The sequence below is a fragment of the Apodemus sylvaticus genome, chromosome 22 (assembly GCF_947179515.1).
Source record: "Apodemus sylvaticus chromosome 22, mApoSyl1.1, whole genome shotgun sequence".
Lineage (NCBI taxonomy): Eukaryota > Metazoa > Chordata > Mammalia > Rodentia > Muridae > Apodemus > Apodemus sylvaticus.
In genome coordinates, this window is record NC_067493.1 from 46,216,553 (window position 1) to 46,243,100 (window position 26,548).

The window sequence follows — 26,548 nt, forward strand, 5'->3', positions numbered from 1 at the left end:
GAGGACATTGTCCAAACAGATGTCGCTTGGCTTTGAGGACAGTTGTGGAGTCAGAGCACACGGTCTCTGCACAGTCCTTTATGTAGCTGGTGTTCTCGGGGACACAGTGGAAATAGGAGGAGGCGTGATCTGTGTCATGACTGACACGTGGAAAGCCCAGCAGGCCCTTGACGTTCTCCATAAACTAGCGATGATACTGTTATTTCAGACACCTTGGGATGAAGGCAGTTTTGTTTCCAGTCTGGTCTGAGAGCGTTAGAACGGTGAGGTGGAGGATGGGCAGAGCCTTTTTTCTGTTGAGGACTTAGGGGTTTCCACCCTGGACCCCAACTGCTTTAAAGCTGCTCATTTACGGTGTTAATCAGTTTCCAAGATAGTGTGAGGTGTACAGTCTAGATTTGTTCTCTCTGTCTCTGTATCTCTGTCTTCTCACTGTGACTGTGTGTGTGTGTGTGTGTGTTTTGCTTTCAATTGGGCCCAGGACCTCGGGCATGTTGCTCGTGCTGGGTCACAGAGTCTCCTTCTCCAGCCCTGATGACTTCCTAAAACCCATCACCTTCTTGCCTACTTCAAAGGAGCCTTTTCAGAGGAACCAAATGGCAGGAAGTGAGTGGCCCTGGGGCTGGCTTCCACTGTGACCACAGAAGGAGCCTCTTATCTTGTGTCCCCTGCCTGTGTAACCTCAGGAGAATGAGGGAGCTCAGAGGCTGGGGGAAGGACTCAGTGTCAGGTATCCAGGCAGCCACAGGATTTAGGATTCGCCTTAGGTCCTATAGCCCTCTTTCCCACATATGATTGGAAGTTTCCGTTTGTGTTTATTAGAATTTAGAGTTAAGACTTAAACTGTTTTATGGGGAGGATCGTAATGCAATCTACTACAGATGAAGGGTTTCCCCCCCCCCTCAGTTACAGATGGAATGGGGGGAGGGGTTCAGAGACCCAAATAAACTGCCACCTGGTGTTCCCTAGAACAGTAGCTCTGGCCTGGTTACACCCCCTTCATGAATCCCACTGTTGGAGCTGCAATCTAATGACGGGCACTGCCCTGTTAGCGCTGGTATTTTCAGTCACTGCATAGATGAAGTTTCCAGTGATTAACACCCCACCCTGGGAGCAATGGAGGCCAAATCTCTTGTTAACAAATTAAAATTCTTTGAGAGAAGTTGGCACGATCGGGAGGCGAGGTTCCTTTGCTAGGTTACACGTGGGGCAGGTTCCAGCAGCCTGCTCTGGGCTGGCGAGAGCCAAGGGCTTGCATGGTGTCAACCTTAAGGGGCTGGGGCACTGTGGACACAGAGCCTTCATTCTGTTTGTTTGCTCCATGCTCCCAGAGAATGTGTAAATCCAGGCAGAGCCTAAGGAATCCCGTGACATCATTCCCTCCCGTTCATTTTTTCCTGAGACAAAATCTCTCATTAGGCTACGCCTCCCCTAAATTCTGCCTTTACAAAAAAGACACTTCCCAGAAAGACAAGGGCCGTTGTGCCCCCTAGTGGCCACTGAACACTATACATAGAAGGAAACTTGACATTGTTTAGTTTGGTGAGGTACAAGGGCACCTTGGGAAAACTTTAAAAGTAATGCACCCTTGAGAGGCAAAAGCAAGTGGATCTCTGTGACTTTGAGGCCAGCCTGGTTTACAGAGTTCCAGGACAGCCAGAATCCTAGTCTTGAAAAACCAAAAAGAAAATAATAATAATAATAATAATAATAAGTTTAAAAAGGTATACAGAAGCAGCAAGTAGATTTCTGAGTTCAAGGCCAGCCAGGGAGAGCTACATAGTCATGTCTTTAAAATAGAAAGCAGTTTTATTAATACTTTATTTTTTTTTTTTAGATATTTTTTCTTCTTTTTTCTTTTTTTAATGTATGGTTATTTGTTGAGAAAGGATCTCACCGAATAATTCTGACTAGAACTCCTCAGGTAGATCAGGCTGGCCTTGAACACGTTGAGAGCTCCCTGCGTCTACCTCCCAAGAGCTAGGATTAAAGGCGTTTACCATTTCACCTGGCAAGAAAAGTTTTAGGTTTATGGAGAATTCAGAAAAATAAATCCGTGCAAGTGTGTTCACATCTTAGTATAATACATTCGGCACAATTATTAAAACTAACATTTTGTTATTTCTTTTAGATTTCCTCAATATTTACTTTTTCTCTCCCAGAATCTTGTCCCTGACGCAGCATTATGTTTAATTTCCTCCTCAGGTTTTTTCCTTGGTTGGCCAGTTTTTTAGACTTCCCGTTTTGAAGGGTTTGTGGGGCTGCTTTTTTTTTTTTTTTTGCTTGTTCTTTTTGTTTTTTAAGGCTCTGGTCAGGTATCTTGTCACATTTCCTTAGGGGCATGAAGCCTTATGTCTTGACTTTTATCTGTTGGAAGCTTTCTGTAGACACTTGGCAGGGCTTGGGTTAGACAACACTGTGTATATAACAGTGTGTCAGTTCTCCTCTTATGCTTAGACAAAATATCTCAGGGGCAACGTCAGGGAGCCAAGCATTCTGGCTTACTGTTTCAGAGACCCAGTCCTTAGCCAGAGGGAAGGCTCCGCGACAGAAGCTCCTAGCTCGACTGAGTCTTGGCAACAGACAAGACTGAGAGAGCGCTCAGGCAGGCAACCATGCTCACCTCTAACCCTCCAGCCTCGCCCCTGTTGCCCTATCTCTGCCACGTAGGCCTCCGTGCCCAGAGGGTTCTATCATCTCCCCAAACTGCCACAAGCGGTGGACAAAGTGGGGGGACAGGCATGAACTTGCAGGAGACATTGTTCATTTCAAACCATAACATAGCCGACAAAGATATTTTATAGCTAACCATCGTGGGTCACTGACCTCCGATGTTCCAGGGCAAAGATTCGAACCCAGGATGCCCTGGGCTGTGCTGTTTGCCGCTTCCCGTGGGGAGTGGAGAAACAGGCCATCTCAGAAAAATCAGTCAACCAAATGGTGAACAAGAAAATAGGATAGTAAGCGGAGTCAGTCAGAAGTGGATTAGATTCTTATCTGCCAATACAGATCAGAGAAAATGTCTTGAAATAATCCTCAGGACCACCAAGATGGCTCATGAGGTAAAGAAAGTCCTTCGCTAAAGAAGTCTGACAACACGAGTCATAAAGGTAGGGAGAGAGATGTCCTCTAAACTGCACAAGCACTCTGTGATGTCACCACGAACAAGCATGCCCGGCCCTGGTCCAATGAATATGTTTGTGCACATGCAAAGACAAAATACATTTTTTTAAACAACTAAAATAATCATTACCTTTATCTTTTGAGCGCTTCTGCTGTCCCCATTAAATAAATGGCCCTCTATGATTGGCAGTGTTCTTAAATGTCACCACAAGAAGACCTTTAGCTGGCCGTCTGGCTAAAAGTTGGCAGAAGAATCAGTCGTGTTGGGTAAATTAGGAAGGGATGCCAACATACCACATGGTGCTTGTTGCATTGTGAGCAATTTGCAGGTTCCTAGAGGGTGACCTGGAATCTTAACAGATTCTGGCTTTTTGCATGGTGACTTTAGAACCTCATTCCTGTAAGTCCACTGAATGGTCTCTCATTTACATTTGGGGGTGCCATGGCTTAGGAAGGTGTAAAAAGTTGGCCATGATACCCCTGGGGAAGGACAAACTCAGCTCTTAAGACCCATGAACTACACACACGGCTGTGTGTGCAGGACACCAAGGAGACAAGACAGAAACCTGTGTTTAAGGGCTCAGACTCATCAATTACCCACTGCTGAACCTTGTCCGTGAATCTTTTGATGTATAAAAGCCTTTTTCCTCTTTACCTCCACCATTCTCGTCTTTAGTTTTTTTATGGTAGGGTCTCTTGTAGCCAACGCCTGTCTCATACCCACTGTGTAGCAGAACAACTCATTACAAGTGCTAGGATTACAGGCGTGTACCACCACGCCTGGTTGGTTTTTTGTTTCTTTGAGAGCATCATTATCCTTACGGACTTCAGAGATGCTAAGCTGCTCATATACCTGGATCCCAGGTTACTTGGTTAAAAGTGAAACTAGGCTGCAGACAAGGCTTTGCGGTTAAGAATGTTTACGGGTCAGTGGCCCGGCAACGCACGTCTTTATTCCCATTATTCTGGAGGCAGAGGCAGGCAGATCTTTTGAGTTCATCATGACCAGCCTGGTCTACAGAGCGAGTTCCAGGCCAGCCAGGGCTACAGATAGAAACCCTATTTTTAATATATATATACATTTGCTGTCCAAGCATGAGATCCCAGCACCACCTGGTAATGCTGGCCGTAGTTCTGCGCACGCGTGTAATCCCAGCACTCCAATGGGCGGAGACAGGAGGCTTGCCTAGCCTCAAACCACACCGGCTGTGTGTTTTTTATTAAGAGATTCTGTCCCAAAGGACTAAGGTGGAGAGAGATGGTGGAGGTTACCCAGTGCCCTTCTCTGAGGACAGCATACAGGCACATATACGTGAGCATACATGCGCTACAAATTCAAGGTGTGTGAGAGAGTTTGTGATACTCTGGACAAGGGTTTGGTGCTGCTACGCACCTGGTGAATCCCGGGCCGTGTGGTACATGCCTGGTCTCTAAGTTCTAGGCAAGCCAGAGCTACAAAGTAAAATCAGGTCTCAAAACATTTTTGGGAAAAGAGATGGATATTGTTTGTTGTGAGTCTGTAGGAATCCTAGGTGACACGGTGTTTTCTTGTTTTGTGTTTTTTTGTTTGTTTTTATTTTATTTTATTTTATTTTTTTAGAGCTTGCAATTCTTCAAGGGGCTAGTTTGGCCCTTTAGGGGTCTTTCCTTCACCCTCAGTTAACGTGGATCCTTTGTTTTGCCACAGAACGTACTGAAGGAACATGTGGATGATGACCCCAGCCTGGCCATCACCGGGGTCCCAGTGGTCAGTTGGCCAAAGAAAACTCCAAAGGTAAGACACAGCTCGCTCAGGGCGGATCGCCACCTCCCTGCTGCCTTCTGCCCACCCTTTAAGGTGGGAGTCCTTGCGGACGGGAGCTGTCTCACCTGGCTCCTGGAGAGGGCACCCCACTTAGCATGACCGGTTTAAAGGAAATGTTCACTGCAGATGCTTTCCTTTTTAAAGGGCTCGGTTTACCAGCTATGCAAACTGCAAGCTGAGGCCCCGGGCGGTCACCTGTGAACATCAGGAGTGAGGCTTGCAGTGTCTCAAATTTCCTGTCTTTCACTTGCCTTCCTCAACGGCCTCTTCCCCTCCCTTACAGAGTGAACTTCTTTTCATAAAACTAATCAGTGTTTAACATAAAAATGTCTAAACTGAGGCTCCAAGGATGGATTAGGAGATAGAGGGCAGATGGGACAGGCAGGAAGATCTCTGGCCACCATGCATGGCTTCACAGTCTTCCATCCACCTGCACTGGGTTTCAGTGTTTAAATGCACACGTCCTATACATTTCCTCAGAACTTGAAATGGTTCTGAGGCCTCAGTGTGATTTTCTTTTTATATATATATATATATACAAATACATATATACATATATATATGTATATATATATGTGTGTGTATGTATACATACATATACACACACATTTAATTGTATTTGTTATTTAATGTCTGCATGCTCTGCTGCACACATAACCCACATGCCTGAAGAGGGCAGCTGATCCCTCCCATACATGTTTCTGAGCAACCATATGGTTGCTGGGAATTGAACTCAGGACCTCTGGAAGAGCAGTCAGTGCTTTTCATGGCTGAGCCATCTCACCAGGCCCCCCTCAGTTTGATTTTTATGAATACAAAGCCTTCAGAAGAAAGTGCCTGTGGTTGGCACCCTCTATATCAGTGGTTTTCAACCTTCGTAATGCTGTGACCCTTGAATACAGTTCCCCATGTCATGGTGACCCGCATCCCTAAAATTATTTCCGTGGCTACTTCATGATTTTGAGTGTGCTACCGTTGTCACAGTGTGGTCTTCCACGGCCTCTGTGAAAGTAGATGACCTCTTTCGACCACTGCCCTAAGTGTTAGCATTTGTCCTTGCTCCTGACCGCACCTACTCCAAGCACTCAAGGGGTGGAGGCAAGAGGAAGTCAATTTGAACCAAGCCTGCGCTACGCTAAGTAGCTAGTTCAAAGCCAGCTAGAGCTCCACAGTGACCCTATCTCAATAAATTAAACACGGGAGAGTTAACTTAGTGGCAGGACATTGGGAGGTCATGAGAAAGGCTCAGTGTCAGAACTGGATTGCCAAATGCAAGCCAAAAGAAAAAAAGAAAGAAGGAAGGAAGAAAGAATTACGTGAGCTCAGGGTATATCTAGCGCAATGTAGAGCTCCTGTTTAGCATGCACAAAATCCTGGCTTTCTTCTTCTCTAAGAAAATATTGTTATGAATTAGCCCCAGGGGGTTTTGCCAATATTTTTTTTTACTTTTTTCTTCATCATAAATGACACTGAGAGCCGGGCAGTGGTGGCGCAGGCCTGTAATCCCAGCACTTGGGAGGCAGAGGCAGGTGGATTTCTGAATTTGAGGCCAGCCTGGTCTACAGAGTGAGTTCCAGGATAGCCAGGGCTACACAGAGAAACCCTGTGGGGTGCGTGTGTAAATATGACACTGAGAAGAACCTTGAAAACCTATAGGCAGAGTCAGCAAGGACAGCCATTTGTGTGGTACTCTGCATTTGAAGCTCACATGGAAATTGTTTGTGTAAATTATACAGTAGGTTTCAGAGACAGCACATGAAAAACCTAAGCTACCTTATTAATTTTCATATTATTTTAGTCAGTGTCCCCTAATTGTGCAAAAAAAGAAAAAAGAAAGAGGGCTGGAGAGATGGCTCAGCAGAGAGATGGAGAGCAGGACCTGCCAAAGGTCCTGAGTTCAAATCCCAGCAACCACATGGTGGCTCACATCCACCCATAACAAGATCTGACACCCTCTTCTGGAGTGTCTGAAGACAGCTACAGTGTACTTACATATAATAAATAAATAATTTTAAAAAATTGAATATCAGATAAATAACAAATTAATTCTCTACGTGGGTGTGTCCCCAGTGTTAGATGGCATACACTTATGTCCAAACCATCATGCTTACCTGAAATTTAATTTAGGTGCACTGTTTTTAGCTGATAAATCTGGCAACCTAACTGAAATGAGTGTTCCATTTCAGTGGATTATTATTAAGGGTTTTTTTTTTAATTTAAATTTAAATTTTTTTCAAGACAGGGTTTCTCCTGGAACTCCCCATTTGTAGAGTGGGAGTGGGTTGGCCTCAAATTCACATCCTCCTGCCTCTGCCTCCCAAGTATAGAGATTAAAGGTGTGCACCACCATGCCCAGCCTTATCAAGGGGAATTTTGTATGTGTGTTTGACCAGGCTAATTTCGAGTTTACTAATGCCTACTGGCCTCAAATTCATAGAGATCTTCCTGCCTCAGTTTCCCTGTCTAGTCAGGATTACAGGCATGTGCTACAAATAATAGTCTCAACCAGGTGTGGTGATATAAACCTATTATCTCAGCATTCAGATGGTTGAGGCAGGAGGATGTCTGGGATGGCAGGGATTTGAGGCCAGCCTCTGTCACATAGCACATTTGGGTCTAGCCTGGGATGCATAGGACTCTGACTTACTGAAACAAAGCAAAAAAAAATCAGCTGCAAATATGGCTTAGTGATAGTGAGTTCGAGGTTCACTCTCTGGTACTAGAGGGGAAAATTCAGAAGTCCGCCTGTGGCTCCTCTGTATCTCTGTTGAATGGCACTGTTACTGATGTTTCTTTTTACATTGTTTGATTATTTACCCTGAAGTCTGTTTCTAATGCGGGCTTGGTTGGGGGATAGGGTATCCATTATTTGGGGTTATTGAATTTCCCAAAGCCTAGGATAGCAAAAACTGAGATCCACAAACTCTTATAGACAGCACCCTTACCATACTAGCTGGGCCTGGGGGCCATGTTATTGTGGCTCCCAATAATGAAGTAAGGCTCCGCTGTAGCCTCTCAAGTTCCAGGACCACTACGTAAGTGAGTCAACACACAGGGCCAGTAATTTTTAATTATTAAAAAAAAAAAAATACGTTTTGGTCTTTTGTGTCTCTGCACACAAAAGCTAAGCGGTGGGTGCTGAAGATGTGGTCAGCTCAGAGAGGTCCACCGCATGCCTCAGGCCACACAGCTTAGGAGCCTGTTTCTGTCAGGCCATTCAGTGAGAACCCGGTGAAGTGTGGCGGGGAGGGAAGTGGGAGGAGGGCAGCGCCACGCTTGGGCATTTCCTGGCGGGTAGGGTTAAAAAGTTAACAGGAAAGGAAGGGATGGCTGACCCACTGGCTGCCTGGGCCACACCAGGTCGCTGGGTTCCCAGGTTTGCAGCCCAGCTCCCTTCCAATTTGATGCCTGAGGGGGTTGGAAGATCAAAGGTGCTCGCTCACAGGGCCACCAGGATGCAGGGCTGGGAGCTGGGTCTGCTCTGGGTCTGGTTACCCTACAAGTAATTAATGCTCAAGGGTGAACTGCAAGGAAGGCTTTGATCTCCCACCTCCCTTCGGGAGAACAAAGCCCATTTCTGGAACTGATTAGGTGCTGTGGGGTCCTTTCTGGTGGGATGTCCTTTAATTCCAGGACGCTACCGATACCCATTCATCACTCTTCGCCCAATTGACTGTTTCCACGAGTGACATTGGACTTGTTTTGATCTGTCCGCACCCTGGCTGCTTCCTTTTATAGCCAGGTGGTGGGATTTGGGGGTCCTGTCTGTGACCCTGGAGACAAGGCAGGAGAGCTCTGTTCGTTTGGAGCCCCGTCTCTGACTGTGACCCTATTACCAAGCTGAATGTCTGCTCACCAGTCAGAGACTTCAAGCCACAAGCTTGCCTGGTTTGTTCTCAAAGGAAACAACCCACAGAGGAGATTGAGACATAGCTATCCACCTGGCAAGACAGTTGTTGAAGCCTTCCTCTTATCAATCCCACCCCTTTTGGGGGTGGGGGCTGAGACACAGTGTCTCTGTGTGGCTGTCCTGGAACTTGCTCTGTAGACCAGGCTGGCCTTGAGCTCGGATAGCTGCCTGCCTCTGCCTCCCGAGTGCAGGGCGGCCACCATGCATGACTGTGAAGATTTCACAGGATGGCTTCAGAATGCGAGAGAAAGTGACCCAGGTCCCATGTCACCTGTGGCTTTACTTCCTCTTCCTCAGCGTTTGAGCAGATGAGCTATGGGATGCTCCATCAGACTGGGGTCCTCTGGGCGTGATGTGTAGTTTGTCTCTGGAAAGGCCAGGGTGTTCAGTCAAAAGCGGGAGAACTTCCTGTGTTGTCCTTGGGCGACCGAGAAACTAAGTGAATGATCTATGGTGGAGGGGAATTGGTGGCTGTTGATTGTTACCCTCTGCTCCGGCTCTGTCACTTCCTGGAGAAGGCAGGGTGCTCTAAGGAGGGCCAGCCCCTAGACTGGGGGCATGGGCTTCACCTGGGACACTCGTTAAAAGTAGCAAGAGCAACCTGGGCTCCAGTGTAAGTTCAGGTTCAAAGCACAACCCTGTCTCAAAAGTGAGATGGTGCCGTGTTGAAAGGAGTTTCTCGCCATGTCTTGCTCAGAACCCACATGATAGAGGAAGGAGAGAGCTAACTCCTGCCAGTTGTCCTCTGACACACATACACTCTCTGTGTCTGTCTGTCTCTGTCTCTATTTCTCTCTCTCTCTCTCTCTCTCTCTCTCTCTCTCTCTCTCTCTCACACACACACACACACACACACACACTGAATGAATGAATGAATGAATGAATGAATGAATGGATGAATAAGTTCTGCCCTTGACATTGGAAATTCAGTAAACTCCTGCTGAGCCCTAGGAAATCTCTTCTCCCGAGAGCTTCCTGATTATTCCAAGCATGTGCTTTAGGGCCAAAGTCAGGACTGCTGGTCACTGACACCTGGCTCTGCCACTGACTAGCGGTACCCTTCTGGGTGAGTCAAAGCCTCAGTTTACCTAGCTGTACAAGGGGCCAGCGGTGTGTCTCTGGCATGGTTGATGTACGATACTGTCTGTAAAATATTTTTATAGAGAAAACATGTGTGGAGGGTGCACACTTGTGGTATGTGCTGCCCTTGGGGAGGTAAAGGAGGAGGGACGATCAGGAGTTTAAAATCATACTCAGCTGTATAGCAAGTTCGAGGCCGGCCTCGGTTTTAGGCCATAGCTCAGCTATAACTATTCTAGTCCTGCAGAGTTGTGACATGTAAGCTCTTCACAGCAGACTGGTGATTCTCTGACCAAGGACAGCCGCACACACCTGTAATGCTGGCGCTCCTTCCTGGGCTGACTCGGGAGGATGAGGCCAAAGCCACTCTACTTAACCTACTCAAAGGCTAAGGGGCAGTTCTTTTGTTTTGTTTTTGGTATTCCATTTGGGTTCTTTTGAGATAGGGTCTTATATAGCCCATGCTGGTCTCAAATTCTATTTGTAGCCAACTGGCCTCGAATTCCTGATCCCCGTGACTCTACCTCCCACAAGATGGGATGAAAGGCGTGCTCCACCACGCCTGGTCTGCGTAGCTTCATTTGTGTGAGGTTCTTATGGCCCTGTCTTAATGAGCTGGTGCGTTCTGGTTTGGGGGATGGGAAGGTGGAGGTTTAAGAAGCTGTTTTCTGCCCAGCAATGGTGTGGCACGCCTGTAATCCCAGCACTCTGGGAGGCAGAGGCAGGCGGATTTCTGAGTTCCAGGCCAGCCTGGTCTACAGAGTGAGTTCCAGGACAGCCAGGGCTATACAGAGAAACCCTGTCTCAAAGAAAAAAAAGAAGAAACTGTCTTCTTTTATCCCTTCCTTTTTTACTCTGGTGGGGAGGAACCCCAGGCTCTTCAGCAAGGAGTGTAGCTATTTCTTTAGAATGTGCCCTTGGGGCCTGTTGGCAGCCAAGCCCACCAGCTCCCTAGCCACTAGGTCAAGGTCTGAGGAGAGGGTGTCAGAGGCCAATCGTGTCAGCTGTCGGAGCCTTTGCAGTTGTCTAGGAATGAGACAGGCCTTATGGAACCCCCAGAGGCAGCAACTCCCAGGCGGGGATCAAGTGGCTCCCAGTGCAGCCAGGAAGTAGCTGTCAGAAGCCCTGGCCTGCACACGGAGCCCAGAGGGCAGAGAAGGCATGCGAAGGATCTAGGAGGTGCTCAGCTGGTCAACTGCCTGGATTTATTTTTTAATTTGGTATTTTTTTCTAATGGATATGGGCGTTCCTTCCATGCCTCAGCAAGCCATGTGCTTTGCAGTGCCCGTGGAGGCCAGAAGAGGGCATCCCATCCCCCGGACGGGAGTTACAGATGGTTGTGAGCCGCATGTGGATGCTGGTAGTTGAGCCGAGGTCGTCTGTCTGGAAGAGCAACCAGCGCTGCTCAAAAACCACTAAACATCTCTCCAGCCCTGAGAATGGAAATGTTTTTCTCTCTGTTCTGGTTTTTGTTTTTTGTTTTGTTTTTTTTTGTTTTTTAAGGTTTTTTTCCCCCCCTGAGACAGGGGTTCTCTGTGTAGCCCTGAGTGTCCTGGAACTCACTCTGTAGACCAGGCTGACCTCGAACTTAGAAATCCGCTTACCTCTGCCTCCCAAGTGTTGGGATTAAAGCTGTGTGTCACCACTGCTGGGCTTCCCCTCTGTTCTGGAAACTAATCTCCGAGGGGCAGTGGTGGTGCACGCCTTTAATCCCAGCACTTGGGAGGTAGAGGCAGGTGGATTTCTGAATTTGAGGGCCAGCCTAGTCTACAGAGCAAGTTCCAGGACAGCCAGGGCTACACAGAGAAACCCTGTCTCTGGGGGGGGGGGGGGGGGGGGGGGGAAAAGAAAAGAAATTAATCTCTGTTCAGAAAACTGTTTGTTGCTCAAAATCCTCCCGTCTCTGGCTCTTCCATTCTTTCCGCCTCTCTTCCAGAGCGATCTCTGGACCTTGGAGGACGTGACCATAGACCTGCAGCTACGACCTTTTGGCTAAAAAATAGGCCACTGTGTCAGCAACAGTCGCTGGTTATCAGGAGCCTCCCCAGTGGCTGAGGCTGACAGCGAGTGATCTATACTTGTAAACACAGGTTTAGAAGGCAGTTTCACAGGCACATTCGCGCCCATCTTGACAAAGCCACAGAAGTGGCTTCCCCATTGGCTCCTGTGACCTCTCAGCCACCGGTTTACATTCTGGCTTACAGTACCAGGCTTCAACTCCATCTCGTGGAGCAGGTCCTCTCCCACTCCCCCAGGCAGGGTTTCTCTGTGTAGCCCTGGCTGTCCTGGAACTCGCTTGGTAGACCAGGCTGGCCTCAAACTCAGAAATCCGCCTGCCTCTGCCTCCCACGTGCTGGGATTAAAGGCGTGCGCCACCACGCACGCAGGTCTTAAATCTAACCTTTGACAGCTGAGCCGCTATGACCCAAGAGGGCACATCCCGCCAGGTACTGTAGGTACTGTTGGTGTGTTAGCGCGCCGGCCCCATAACCAAGCAGGGATGTAGGTTGCAGGAGAGAAAGCCACCAGGGTGGGAGTTTGACGCTCAGTCCCTGCTTAAATCCTTTAGGTCCTACAGTCATAGCATGTTGTCTTCATAAGGCCTCACTGGCTACTTCTCTCGGATAAGCAGCCACAGTAGCAACGGCTGTTATGTTTTGTGGGACCTCAGGTTTCCCTGGCCAACAATAAGCAGGGCACTAGCTCACTGCTGGTACCGGTGTTCACATCCGGTAACCTTTCAGAGCTCTGGAGTGTCTGTTCCCACTCGTTTAGGGTGCCAGCCACTTGGATTTAGACTTTTAGCTGTTGTTTAATACCCCACCCGTTGTCTTTCAACTAGCCCGGCCCACTTGGCACCATTGCCCTGGTTGTCTTCAGTCCAGCTCTGTGCACTAATGTTTGTGAAGCTGCTGCCTCTGCCACTGTGGACTGTGCGTGGACAACCAGAGTCGGGCGAGGCCCCTAATGGGCTCCCCCTGTTGTCCACTTGCAGGAAATGCTTGTAAAGAGGCCTGTGGCTGTGTCCACACAGGTGAGGGCATGTTTGTATCCCTCCCTGATGGCCACTGGCCCCACAGACCCTCCCTGTCCATCCCTCGTGGCACAGGTTGATTTGTGCATGTATCCTGTCAGAGCATCCTCTTAAGGCTGTCACCGCAAATAGTTCTCAGATGACTGCGTGCAAAATGTCAGCCCCACCCATTTTCCAACCTGTGTTGGATCTCCTGTGACCGGACTTTATATGGACCCAGGAGGGATGAGGGTGGGGCTGCTTCCAAGGGTCCCTGAGGGGAAGTGGCCTGTACCCTGGTGAGGGTGTCTGCTTCCTGATTTCCAGAGGCTGTGGGGCTACCACGTGGAAAACTACCATGGATTCCTGTTGAATTCTGTTATATATTTCTTTCCATATCTATCGCCCCCATAGTGATCAATCCAGCGTCTGCCATTTTTCCTTTTTCCTCTCTATGTGCAGCCTGAATGTCAGTACAGATCGCCACAAGCCAAGTCTCAGCCCATCAGCTACTTCTGTGTTCTCCTTTCCCAGCCACGCAGCATCTGCGTTCACGTGTATTGCTTCTTATTTGATGTACCTACTAGCACCGTCTGTGTCCTGGGCATCTATAGGGATGGGCACTATCCCCTTTAGGACTTTTCACTGGTTTCACTGTTGGTTCCATTATTGGGGGCTTCTCGGTGGCTTTAACAGCCACTGCTCCTAGGACGGCCTGTATGGTTGGCAATGGGCTTTGTAGACACCATGTATGTCACCTGTATAGAGTTTGCTTCTGTGCATACCAGAAAGGGGTTTGGCCATGGCGCTGTCGATATAGCCCTTCATTGTGATGCTGTTCTTACAGTCGCTGTATTAGATTCTACCTGTAGCACTGTTTTATCTATGGCTAACAGTTGCTGTTCTGGTACTGTGCACCCGGCTCTGCTCCTTCCCATGACTGACACCAAAACCCTTCTGGAAGTGTTTGCTTGGCCTACTTTTGCCATAGCCCCCAGTTATAATTTTGTGAACTTCTGGTGACTTCTGTCTTTTTGTTTTTTGTTTTTGTTATTTTGAGACAGGGTTTCTCTGTGTAGCCCTGGCTGTCCTGGAACTCACTTTGTAGACCAGGCTGGCCTCGAACTCAGAAAGCCGCCTGCTTCTGCCTCCCACGTACTGAGATTACAGGCGTGTGCCAGCTTTGTTTTTTGTTTTTGTTTTTGTTTTTGTTTTCTTCCTGTGACTTCTAACAGGAAGGGACCCTGGAGAATTATTTGTGTCAAGTTAACAAGGGGTGGATTATGGTGGCTTTTTCTGGTTGTCAGCTTGACTCTGTCTGGAATGAAGGACAATCCAGAATTGGAAGGCTCCCCTGTGATCCTGATCTTGAGGCTGGGAGATACTAGTTTCTGGCCTGGATCTCGGTTTGGAGATCTTAAGGCATTGTGGCTTGAGGCTAAGAATCCCAGAAGATCTCTGAGTTCAAGGTCATTTGGGACAAATCAAGTCCCAGATCTAGGTGTGGAGGTACACACCTTTAATCTCGGCCACACCTTCTGCTAGAGACCTACTTGAGGACATTGGCAGAAGGAAGATTCACTCTTCCTCCACTGCTTGCCTTGCGGGACTGGGCAACTGACTTGGACTGATCCTTGGACTTCCATCCACAGCTGCTGCTGACCATTGCTGGGAGTTGGACTACAGACTGTAAGTCATCAGCAAATCCCCTTACTCTATAGAGACTCCCATATGTTCTGTGACTCTAGAGAACATTGACTAATACAGGGGCCCACAACAGTTTAGCCTGTCCTACAAGAATCTTAGAATGCTCTAAACCCTCTTGAGCTTTTCTGTCCCAACTCCACATAATATTTTTCTTTATCAAATTCTACATGGGGTTGGAGAGCTGGCTCAACAATTAAGAGCACTGACTGCTCTTCGAAAGTTCCTGAGTTCAAATCCCAGCAACCACATGGTGGCTCACAACCATCCGTAATGGGATCCGGCATCCTCTTCTGGTGTGCCTGAAGACAGCTATAGTGTACTTATATATAATAAATAAATCTTTAAAAAAAAAAGTTATATGGAGGATGGGCAACTTGGGCATCTTTATATGTATTGTATTATTTCTTGTCTTTCCTGTTTACTTGATGTGTACGAGTGTTTTGCATGCATGGATGTCTACACACTATGTATGTGAAGTGCCTGCAGTGGTCAGAAGAGGGGGTTTAAGCTGGGCGGTGATGGCACACGCCTATAATCCCAGCACTCTGGGAGGCAGAGGCAGGCGGATTTCTGAGTTCGAGGCCAACCTGGTCTACAGAGTGAGCTCCAGGACAGCCAGGGCTATACAAAGAAACCCTGTCTCGGAAAAACCAAATCCGAAAAACCAAATCCAAAAAACCAGAAGAGGGGGTTTATCCCTGAAACAGACAGTTGTGAGCCACCACGTAGGTACTTTAAATTGAACCTCTGTAATTGCGGCAAGTGCTCTTAACTACTGAGCCATCTCTGGCTACACCATACCCCTTTGTGAGACAAGGTTTGCCTATGTAGTCCTGGCTAGTCTGACACTCCCTGTTGTATCCAAAGTTGACCTTGAACTCACAGCAATCCTTACCAAATGCTGCGATGCCACCATGCCTGGCTTAGAGTGGCGATTCCGTCCTCCTAGTGCCAAACTGAGAATGGGTCCTTGAGTCATGGGGTTTTGGAGGTTTTTGTGTGCCAAGGGTTGGTGTGAGGAACAAGGTCTCTCTCACTGGATATGCAGCCTCTGACTGCACATGAGCTTGTATTTGTATCTTCTGGTGCACCTTGGAACAAGAACCCCGACACAGCTGCTCTGCATTTTGCTAGTCGGGTAGATGGAGGTGAGATCATGGTGTGTGTGTGTGTGTGTGTGTGTGTGTGTGTATGTGTGTCAGTGTGTGGGTATATGTTTGAGTGCATGAGCATGCATGAGTGGGTGTAAGCTTATATGTGTACGTGTGAGCATGTAAATGTGTGTGTGAATGTGGTTGTGTATGTGCCTGAGTGTTTGTGTGTGTATGTGACTATAGTTTCATCTGCTGGCTTGTGTAGTTTTAAATGTTTAATGTAAGAATATCCTATTAGGGCCAGGTGGTGGCTCATGCCTATAATCCTAGCACTTGGGAGGCAGAGGCAGGAGGATTTCTGAGTTCGAGCCAGCCTGGTCCACAGAGTGAGGTCCAGGACAGCCAGGGCTACACAGAGAAACCCAGTCTCTAAAAAACAAAAACAAAACAAAACAAAATAATAACAACAACAACAAAAAAACCAGGTCTTTAATTAGAAATACATCTAAACAAGGTTGTAAATATAGTGGTGAATTGATTGTTTGATTAAATGATGGACCCGGTGGTCTGTGCCCAGGGGCTGGGAAGTACTTAGGCTCTTTCTCCCCTCTAAGTATGATGGTTCTTTGTCAATCTTTCTTCCTCCTGTGTGTTTGTTCCACAATGAACTGGTGGGTGCCTGCCACTGTGTGCATTGGGCAGGCTACTGGATGTAGATAAACAGCTTTATCCTTTGTCTTCAAGAATATAGGATCAGCCAGCTGCACTAGTGCTATTGAGAAGATAGGCACGTGTGGAGATAAGGTGGGGTGAGGCTTTGACTAGGGGAGGATGGGAGGGGCCTGGAAGCTGAGGCTTGCAGGTATAAGATCAGAGGGTTGGGCCAGGAGGTGATGTTGGTGAGTCAGGCAGGGCCTTTGGTGAGTGTTGGAGGTCTTGGAAAAGATTTTACTTTGTTTGTTTGTTTGTTTGTTTGTTTGTTTGTTTTTCGAGACTGGGCTTCTCTGTGTAGCCCTGGCTGTCCTGGACCTCACTCTGTAGACCAGGCTGGCTTTGAACTCAGAAATTCACCTGCCTCTGCCTTCCAAATGCTGGGATTAAAGCCGTGCACCACCACTGCCCTGCAAGAATTTAAATTTGATGCTGTGGGTCTGAAGAGAATCATTTTTGGAGGGATTGGCTTCATTATAATAAAATACATGTTGCACTAAAGTTAACATCCTAGGAGAGGGTAGGCGGTTTGCAAGCACGGGGGACCCGAGTTCACACCATCCCTATACATTAAATAGGGGACATATAGCTCCTCCCTGTATTTGCAGGCAGAGACAGGAGGATTCCTGAAGTTTGTGGCCTAGCATGTCTAGCTGGATCAGTGAGCTTCGGCTACCATAGAACCTATGGCAAAACCAACCAACCAACCAACCAAATAAACAAAAATAAGGGCAAGCAGTGGTGGCGCATGCCTGTAATCGCAGCACTTGGGAGGCAGAGGCAGGCGGATTTCTGAGTTCGAGGTCAGCCTGGTCTATAGTGTGAGTTCCAGGACAGACAGGGCTACACAGAGAAATCCTGTCTCGATAAAACCATAAATAAATAAATAAATAAATAAATAAATAAATAAATAAATAAAATAAGATGGAGGGTGAAGTCAGAACACAAGTGAGATTGTGTTCTAGCTTTCACATACACACAAACACACGCTTGCTCACCCACACAGAGGGGTTGGGGGAGAGAGAGAGAGAGACAGAGGAAAGAGAAGAGAGACAGAGAGGGGAGAAAGACAGGGACAGAGACAAGAGGGGAGAGAGAGAGCACGCACGTGCGAGCATGCCCGCACACATGCGCCAGGGAATGACCCCAGTACTGCACACATACTAAGCAGGTGTTATCCGCCAGTGCCATAGTTTGCCAACCTTCGATATTCTGAGGCAGGGTCTTCCTGCTGTAGGCCAGGCTGACTTCAGACATGTGACCCCTCCTGCTTCTGTTTCTCTTCATCCTAACTATTTCCAAATTTGCAGTTGATTGTACTTACACTCACCGTGTTGTGCGGCCACGAGCACCATTCGTCTCTGGGATGTTCCGTCATCGCAGATAGAAGCCCAGCGCTGGGACAACTTCCTTCCTCTCTTTTCCTGCCACCCCTCCTCAGTCAACCTTCCTGAAGGCTTGGGGCTAGTTTAAAAAAGCTGGGGGCACCAGGGAGCTGCTAGTGTGGCATGGAGAAGAGGCTAACGTGGAGAGCCAAGAGTCAAGCAGAGCCTTGTCAATGAAGAAGCCAGACTGTGGGTGTATTCGCTAGGGAGGAGTTGCTTCATGTTTGGGGCAAAGAGAAATGTCAGAGTTGTGTCCGGGGGATTCCATCTCCCTGGCGACGGGGCCACAATGGCTCCCAGCATCCTCGGTTTACTCCTTGGCATCCAGGCTCAGTCCCCCTAGGCTCCCATCTGTCTTAGGAGGATTTCTCCTTTCTGCTCCCTTGTTAGCTCATCGTGTCCACAGAACGCTGCGGTTCAGTGACTTACGTGACCGCGCTTCATTGTTAATTCTGGAGGCCCAAGGCCCCGCCTGCAGCGAGCTGAGTCTTAGATGATCCTAAGCTCCATCTTCCTTCCTTCGCAGCGAACCTACATCCATCCGTCTGGGCTTTCCGCTTCCTTGCCTGCCTTCCTTGTCTCCCACAGGCAAATCCCCACAGTCCACCCAACCTGGCTCCTGCTCCAGCAGAGAGTGCCCGGGCCCCACACCCCATCATCCCTCCAGGTCATACTGCAGCCTTTCTGGTATCACCAGCGGGCTCCCCCTTCCCTTGGGTTTGTTATAAGGCTCAGTAAGTTGGAAGCACTACAGGAAGTGGGAGGGTGGAGGAAGCCCAGGTAGGGACCCTCATTTCCCCAGCTTTCTCCGTGCAGGATCTTCATCATCATCGTTGACTGTGGCCACTGAAAGCCATACTGTCTACCGCGGCCTTTCCCAGCTTGCATCTGGTAATAGTTCCATTCATGGTAGTCTCCTCCTAAGGTCACGATGGACAGACTGATTGTATTTCTTTTCCCCCTGGACTTTGACATTATGATCCACATTTTTGTTGACTGATTATACCTGCCCTAGGAGCTAGCTGGTTTTGTGTTGAGATGAGGTCTTACACAGTAGCGTAGGCTGAACAGTCTCCATAGCTGGTCTGGCCTCAGACTTACAGCAGTCTTCTGGCCTCTGCCTGCACTAGTCTTTTGACACTAGAGGTTGTCTTATTAATTTTCCCATCATCTATTTGATTCGGTTTTTGGTTTTCTGAGATAAGAATCTCTCCACACAGCCTTGGCTGTCCTAGAAGTCAGGATGTAGACCAGGCTGGCCTCAAACTCACAGAAATCTGCCTGTCTGTGCTTCTTGAGTTCTGGGGTTTAATACTCTTGAATATGTTATTTTAAGTTGAGACAAGGCCTCAGTCTGTAGTCCTGGAAGGCGTAGAAACTCACTATGTAGACCAGGCTGGCCTTGAACTCCCAAGTGCTGGTGTTAAAGGATTGTTGCAGCTGGGCGGTGGTGGCGCACGCCTTTAATCCCAGCACTTGGGAGGCAGAGGCAGGCAGATCTCTGAGTTCGAGGCCAGCCTGGTCTACAGAGTGAGTTCCAGGACAGCCAGGGCTACACAGAGAAACCCTGTCTTGAAAAAAACAAACAAAAAAAAAAAAACAAAAAAAAAGGATTGTGTCACTATGCCTGATTCATCCATTTTATTAACTAGCGCATCCAAGTTTTTCCCAGACACCAAGAGCCTGGGAAAACTGTTGGTTCCCCCCCCCCCCCCCCATTATTGTTGAATGAATAAACCCAATAGCAAACATTTCCAGAAGTTTCTAAAAATAAAGTTTTAGCCTCGTAGTTTCATCCCTTTGATCTCTTTGACCTGCTCTGAGCCCTATGGTGACTTCTGTCACGCTCTTTCTTTCTTTCTTTTTTTTTCCCAAGGCAGGGTTTCTCTGTGTAGCCCTGGCTGCCCTGGAACTCACTCTGTAGACCAGGCTGGCTACTCAGAAATCCACCTGCCTCTGCCTCCCAAGTGCTGGGATTATAGTCGTGTGCCACCACTACCCGGCTGTCAGTCACCTTCATGTCACAGTCATGGCAAGCTTCTAAAAGATCAGTAATTGAAGGAGGAAGAGGGCCCAACACTCCCTCAGACGGAGGCAGCCCCCCTCAGCCTTGGAAGATGGTGCCAGACTGGCATTTGTCAGCGTTTATTTGGGTCCTTGAGAATCACGCTACTGGAGCCGTAAGACAGCGCTTGGCTGGAGTAGCCTGCAGTTAAAGTCTGTAGCCAGGGCTTTTGCTTGAACCTGATAACCTGAGCCGCTGTGTTAATAACGCCTCACATATATTCTTGGGAAGCTATTGAGCTACCAAGGGCCATTCGGGAAGTCCGGCAGTCAGTATAGGATCCTCTGTCTGTTGTTGCCGTTCTGTTTCCAGAACAATAACCAATCTTTGAGACTTCGGCCATCTGGTGCCATCCTATATATTGCAAGTGACTTTTCCTGTCTCCTCCCTCTCTTTCCTCTCCTTTCTTCTTTCCTTCTTCTTTCTAATTAGTTGTTGTTAGGACTGTTTGGGTACTTAATCCCCTTAGATAACTCATCCTTCCAATTTAGAAAACCTAGGGAAAAAAAAAAAAACACAGGGTGAGATGTGTTTGGCTCCTGTTGCTGGGAATACCCTAGGGCATCCTGCATGCTAAACATACCTTGCACCCCTGAGCCACGCCCCAGGCCCCTCTCACATCTTCTTTCTCCCTCCCAGTTAATTTCGCTTTGGGTTTCTGATGAGGTGAGGGACTCTTAGTTGCACATAGGGGAGGTAGGTGCTGAGGCTGGGAAGCCCAGTGTCCATCATGGCCACCAAATCCAGGCAGCAAGTGGGTAACCTAGGGACACTTAGAGCTGCAGCATGAGGCCCTGTCTCAAAACAAAGAAGACAAAGGACGCTTAGTTTGTTGGTTGTTGGTTCGTCTGAGCTAGCCCAAAACTATGCATCATAAACTCGTGGCAGTCCCCCTGCCTCGCTTCTAAGAGCTGGGATTACAGAGCTGCGCCACCACTACCTTACTGACTAGGGTATGAGTGTTTTGGTCCGCATGTATCATGTGTACCTTGCTCGTGCCTGAGGACTCAGGGAGGCCAGGAGAAGGCATCAGATAGAGCCCATAGGAAGGGAGGTAAAGACAGTTGGGAGCCAGCGTAGGGCTGGGAAACCAAACCCTGGGCTCTTTGTCTTTGTCCAGAGGCCCCTGCTGCCAAGTCCACACCTTGCGTTTGCTCTGTGAGACCTTATGTGATCCGAGGAGGAGAGCTCACACAAGTTGTCCCCTCATCTCCACACCTTTGGCATACCTAACCCTCCATGCAAAATCAATAAGTAAAAGTAATAAATACAATTTTAATGCCAATTTTCTTTACTTTTTGATCTTATGACAAATTCTTCTTAGAGCAAGCCCGTTATCTGCACTGTCCTGAAAATTGTAATCTGCCTTATACTGGTCCAGTGATTCTGGCTTGCAAAAGAGGATTTGTTGTTGCTCCTGTCCTTACGTCTTTGTCCACAGGTTCAGCCACTTCTAAAGTGTTTGGTGGTTCTCTTACCCTAAGTGGGAGGCTGAGGCAGGAGAATTGCCATGAGTCCCAGGCCAGCCTGAGCTACAGTGTGGAACTCTGTCTCAAAAGTTTTAAAAATAAATATAAAGCCTGGCGTTGGTGGCGCATGCCTGTAATCCCAGCACTCTGGGAGGCAGAGGCAAGCGGATTTCTGAGTTTGAGGCCAGCCTGGTCTACAGAGTGAGTTCCAGGACAGCCAGGGCTACACAGAGAAACCCTGTCTTGAAAAAAAACAAATCCAAAAAACAAAACAAAACAAAACAAACAAAAAATATATATATATATTCAAATAAATACCCAGTGTGGTGGTATGTTGCACACCTTTAATCTCAAATTTTAGGTAAAGGCAGGTAGATTTCTGAGTACCAGGCCAGCCAAGGCTACATAGCTAGACCCACCCCTCCTTTAAGAAAAAAGAAAAAAGGGAGGGGCAAACTCTTGAGGCCGAGGCTGGCAGATTTCTGTGAGTTCAAGTTACTCCCAGAGATTTGGCTTATTGGCCTTGACAAGTGAATCTGGGCAATAATCTTCTGCATTGTTTGTTTCCGGTTTGGGGTGTGATGTTTACTTCGTGGATTTTCTTTGGTTGGGTGTTGTGGATAGCCTTGGGCTTGTATTTTGATGCTAATTCCACTCCCTGGAGGGGCTGCAGATAAGGAGTTGCCTTGTGAACCTTCTTAACTTTTCAAATAAAGGCTTGAGCCAATGATTGGGCAGGAGGAAGTGGGAGGAGCTGAGAGTCTAGGGGAGGAGCAATGAGGGAAAAACTGGAGGAGGAGGAGCTACGGAGAGGTGTCAGAGAAGCTTATGGCCTGAAGAAACTGCAAGTTCTATGGGATACTATAGATGGAAATAGAGGAGTATAGTGGGAGATCCGCCCAATCTAGGCTTGTAGCTTGTTAGTGATTGAGTTGAGCTTTCTTTTACCAGGTAATTGGGTTGGAAACAATGTAGCAACAAAAGTAGAGAAGGTGCAAATTTGCTCTGGAGAGCTATTTTCAATGATGTAGAACAAGAATGGTAAATAAGGGCTGGAGATATCTCTCAGCTGTTAAGAGCATTGACTCTTCCAGAGGTCCTGAGTTCAAATCCCAGCAACCACATGGTGGCTCACAACTATCTGTAATGGAATCCGATGCCCTCTTCTGGTGTGTCTGAAGAAGCAACAGTGTACTCACATACATAAAAAATAAATAATTTTTATTTTTTTTTAAAAAAGGTAAATAAAGAGTCTCCTGGTTAGAACTATGTATTCTCCCATTCCTATTTTGAGCATCCGAGGTAGTTAGCCCCCTACTGTGACAATCTGCAGCTCTTTAAGAGGTAGTTGGTTTCAAATGGCCTGCAGTCCCAGTGAGATTACCTTTCGAGGGCAGGCTCTGTGTTCACACTGAAGGAGTTGACAGATCCACCCTTGGAGAGCAAAGAGAGTCTATTCAAAGGTCTGGCTACCAAGATGTGATGGCGGAGACCAGGCTTACCTCAGCTCTGTTTTTTTTTTTTTTTTTTTTTTGGAGGGGGGAGGGGTTCATTTTGACTAGCTAATGCTAAACATGGCTGATAAAACCTGGCTGATGGAGAAGATATGCATGTGCGTCTGCTTAAGCAGTTTGTTTTCTTGGAGACTGCACCTGTCACTGAACCCAGAGCTCTCAGATTCAGTCAGCTATCTTGGATGGCCAGCAACATAGGTAATAAATGACAATGGTACCCAAGAACCCTGGGGCAGGAGGGTTAAGAACACATTTCAGGGCTGGTGAGATGGCTCAGTAGGTAAGACTGCCTTCAAGCTGGGCAGAGTGGCACATACGTGTCTTTAATCTCACTCAGAAGGCAGAGGCAGGTAGAATAGGACTGCGGTTCTATTTTATTGGTTCAAGACCAGCCAGGCTACACAGAGGAACCCCGTCCCAAAACTAAAAGAAAAAAATAAGCTTGTGGTACCTACCTTCAAGCCTACAACCTGGATTTGGTCCCAGAGCTCTACATGGTATGAGAAGCTACCCTACAATCTGTCTTCTTCTTTAGTCTGTATGTGCACCTGTGCACTATTGCAGGCTCGTCATCATCAATACACACACACACACACACACACACAGAAAAATGTAACAAAACTAAAAGAGCAAGCCCAAGATCGGACTTGAACTAAGTATCAAGTTCCAGGGTAGCCTGAGTTACAGAATGAAACCCTGTTTCAAAAAGGAAGGAAAGAAACTTTAAGAAAGATTTGTTGATTTTTATTTCATGTGTGTGTTTTGCCTAACTGTATGTCCCAGTACAGTGTGTATGTGTGATCCCTGTGTGGGCCAGAAAAGAAACATTGGCTTCCCTGGAACTATAGTTACAGACATCTGTGACCTGCCATGTAGGTGCTGGGAACTGAACTCAGGTCCTCTGTAAGAACAGCAAGTGCTGTTAACCACTGAGCCATCTCTCCAGGAATGATTTTTTGAGTTGGGGTAGATATTGAGAAACATCTCTTACATCAGTTTCAGTCCCCCCCCAACCCCCAAATCCTACCCCCTTTTTTTGAGACAGGGTGTAAGTGTGTAGTCCTGGCTGTCCTGGAAGTTACACTATAGACCAGGCTGGCCTCGAACTCTGCCTGTCTCTGCCTCCTGAGTGCTAAAGGTGTGGGACACGTGGCTTAAATTAATTTTTTCTCTCCCCCCCGCCCCCCCCGTATTTATTGATTGATTTATTTATTTATTTATTTATTTATTTATTGGATTTGGGTTTTTTTGAGACAGGGTTTCTCTTTATAGCCCTGGCTGTCCTGGAACTCACTCTGTAGACCAGGCTGGCCTCAAACTCAGAATCCGCCTGCCTCTGCCTCCCAGAGTGCTGGGATTACAGGCGTGCGCCAGCACTGCCCAGCTTAAATTAATTTTTTTAAAGGCATCTTGTGCATTGTCTCAAATCTTCCAGTACATGTTAATATTTATAGGTTGATTTTGTTAAAGGAAAGAGGCACAATTAAGAAAGTAATCTTCATTTCACAGAAAGCTCAGTCTATTGTGAGTACCCATGTGACGAATATATGTGGTTTCTAAATGCTGTAGAATGTTTCTTGAGGGAGTAAATAAGAACCATTTAGGTAACATTAGTAATTTTTTTTTAACTGAAATTATTGCAGACCTTAGTTTGTCAAAATGATGTTCTCTAGACCAGTTTTACCAGGTAATCCTAGACTCCTACCTTGGTATGTGGCAGGACTCAAAACTGCTCTTACATGCTAAGAATGGCTCTCTAAAATATCTTTTGCTAGGCAGGCTTGGCAGTACAGGAACAGTGTGAACTAAAAGCTATGTGATGTCAGAAATGCCATCCCATAGCATGGCTTCAAAGGAGATCATTTCCATTCACAGTCTCTTGGGATTTGTTTGTTTTTTTCCGAGACAGGGTTTCTCTGTGTAGCTCTGGCTGTCCTGGAACTCACTCTGTAGACCAGGCTGGCCTTGAACTTGGAAATCTGCCTGCCTCTGCCTCCGAAACATTGGGATTAAAGGCGTGTGTCCCAACTGCCTGGCTCATCCCTTGTTTTATTACTGTTGGTTCTTGAGATAGGATCTTGAGATAGGATCTTGTGTACATGAGGCTGGCCCAGAACTCACTGTATAGCATCTACTGGCTTCAAACACTCCCAGTCCACCTCCCCCAGCCTCCCAACTTACTGGGTTATTGGTGGGAGTCACCATATCCTTCCATCTGTTATCGTTCTAATCATTCCTTACAACAATTATTTATTTGAGACAAAGTCGCACTATATAGTCATGGCTGGCCTTGAAGGATGATGGGCAGATCTGGCTAGCCTGAAACTCACAAAAACTTACCCACCTCTGCTTGTGGTGCTAAAGTGAAAAACACGATCTACCATGTACAGTGTAATGTACACTTTTGATTTTTTGACACAAGCTCTTGCTAATTTGTTCAGGTTTCCCTGGAACCATAGCCAAGGCTGGACCTGGAATTTGCTTTTTTGTGCTTCAGCCTCCCAAGTATTTGGGATTCTAGACATGAAGTACTGCCAGGCTCAATTTAAATGATGCATTTTGCACATACCTTTCTGTCCCTTGCTTTATAAAGAAAGGTAATAAATCTTAGATGTCCAGGTCCTGCCTCTGCATTGTCTTCTAGGTTGTGGGTATATTGCCATTCATAGTAAGCTATCTCTCCCTTTTGATGTATTCTGCTTTTATACAGCACGTTACCTTTTCCCCACCCTGGTATAAGGCTATGTGTGGGCAGAACCTGAGTCTTTTTCCTGAGGTCTTAGAAGCTGACAGGTAGAGAAGGGATATTCACTAACACCTAAAGAGGAAGAAGGAGAGTGGGTGGCACCTGTGACCTGGGTGGACTTGGCACCCATGTGTGTTTGTTTACTTCCTTGTCATGCGGTGAAAGTTCTAGACCCCCTTAGCTCAGGGCAAGCACCATCTACCTGGGCAGCATGGACGGTAGAAAACCTTCTAAGAACATAAGGAAGTTCTGGCTACATTGAGCAAGGAGAGGTCATTCATTATGAGGTCAGATCAAGAAAACATCAGCCACAACACAGTGGAAACAATGTAGTTTCAGGTAGCAGTTCTACTGGGTAAGGCATGTCATAGTTTCTACTTGTATTTATCCTGAAACCCTATCAACACAAACCAGATGTTGGATAATTGTACCAGTTAGCTAAAGGAAATTTGGTTAAGAGAGATAGAAGAAGCCCCTCGAAAGAACCAGGAGACATCCCTAAGAGGCCTTTGGACTGTGCTTGGCAGGTGCCTTGTTATGTTTAGAAGAAAACCTACCCACAGGAATTACTTGGTTTCAGTCTTCCCTGGTAACATCAGACACCTGACCTTAGCAGCCTCCTAACTACACCTTCCCTCTTAGTTTTGCATTTAAAATGAGGATTCGCAATTTATAAAATCCAGCATGTTTAAGTTGTTGTGGCAGACACCTGGCATGCTCGAACTTGAGAGGCTGAGGCAGCGGGATCGTTTGAGACCCACCTTGGCTACAAAGCAAGCTCTATACCAACCAAGACCACATATAAAAAAAGACTCCATCTCAAAACAAAACAAAAATCTAGTAAGAGGGTGTATGTGTGTGTGTGTGTGTGTTGCTTTGTTTCTTCTTTGCTTCAGTCAACATGTCTGTTGCATTGTGACAACCAGG

At 47.2% G+C, this 26,548-nt stretch overlaps 1 protein-coding gene across 6 annotated transcripts in view; it reads left to right on the forward strand.

Moving 5' to 3' along the window:
• Positions 1–26,548, forward strand: part of Kdm2b (lysine demethylase 2B) — a 146,679-nt gene that overhangs the window by 87,408 nt on the left and 32,723 nt on the right. For all 6 annotated transcript variants that reach the window (XM_052168301.1, XM_052168297.1, XM_052168300.1 and 3 more), the window contains one exon: positions 4,811–4,897. In XM_052168301.1, the coding sequence (XP_052024261.1) occupies positions 4,811–4,897 (87 nt within the window). The remainder of the gene's footprint in view (positions 1–4,810; positions 4,898–26,548) is intronic.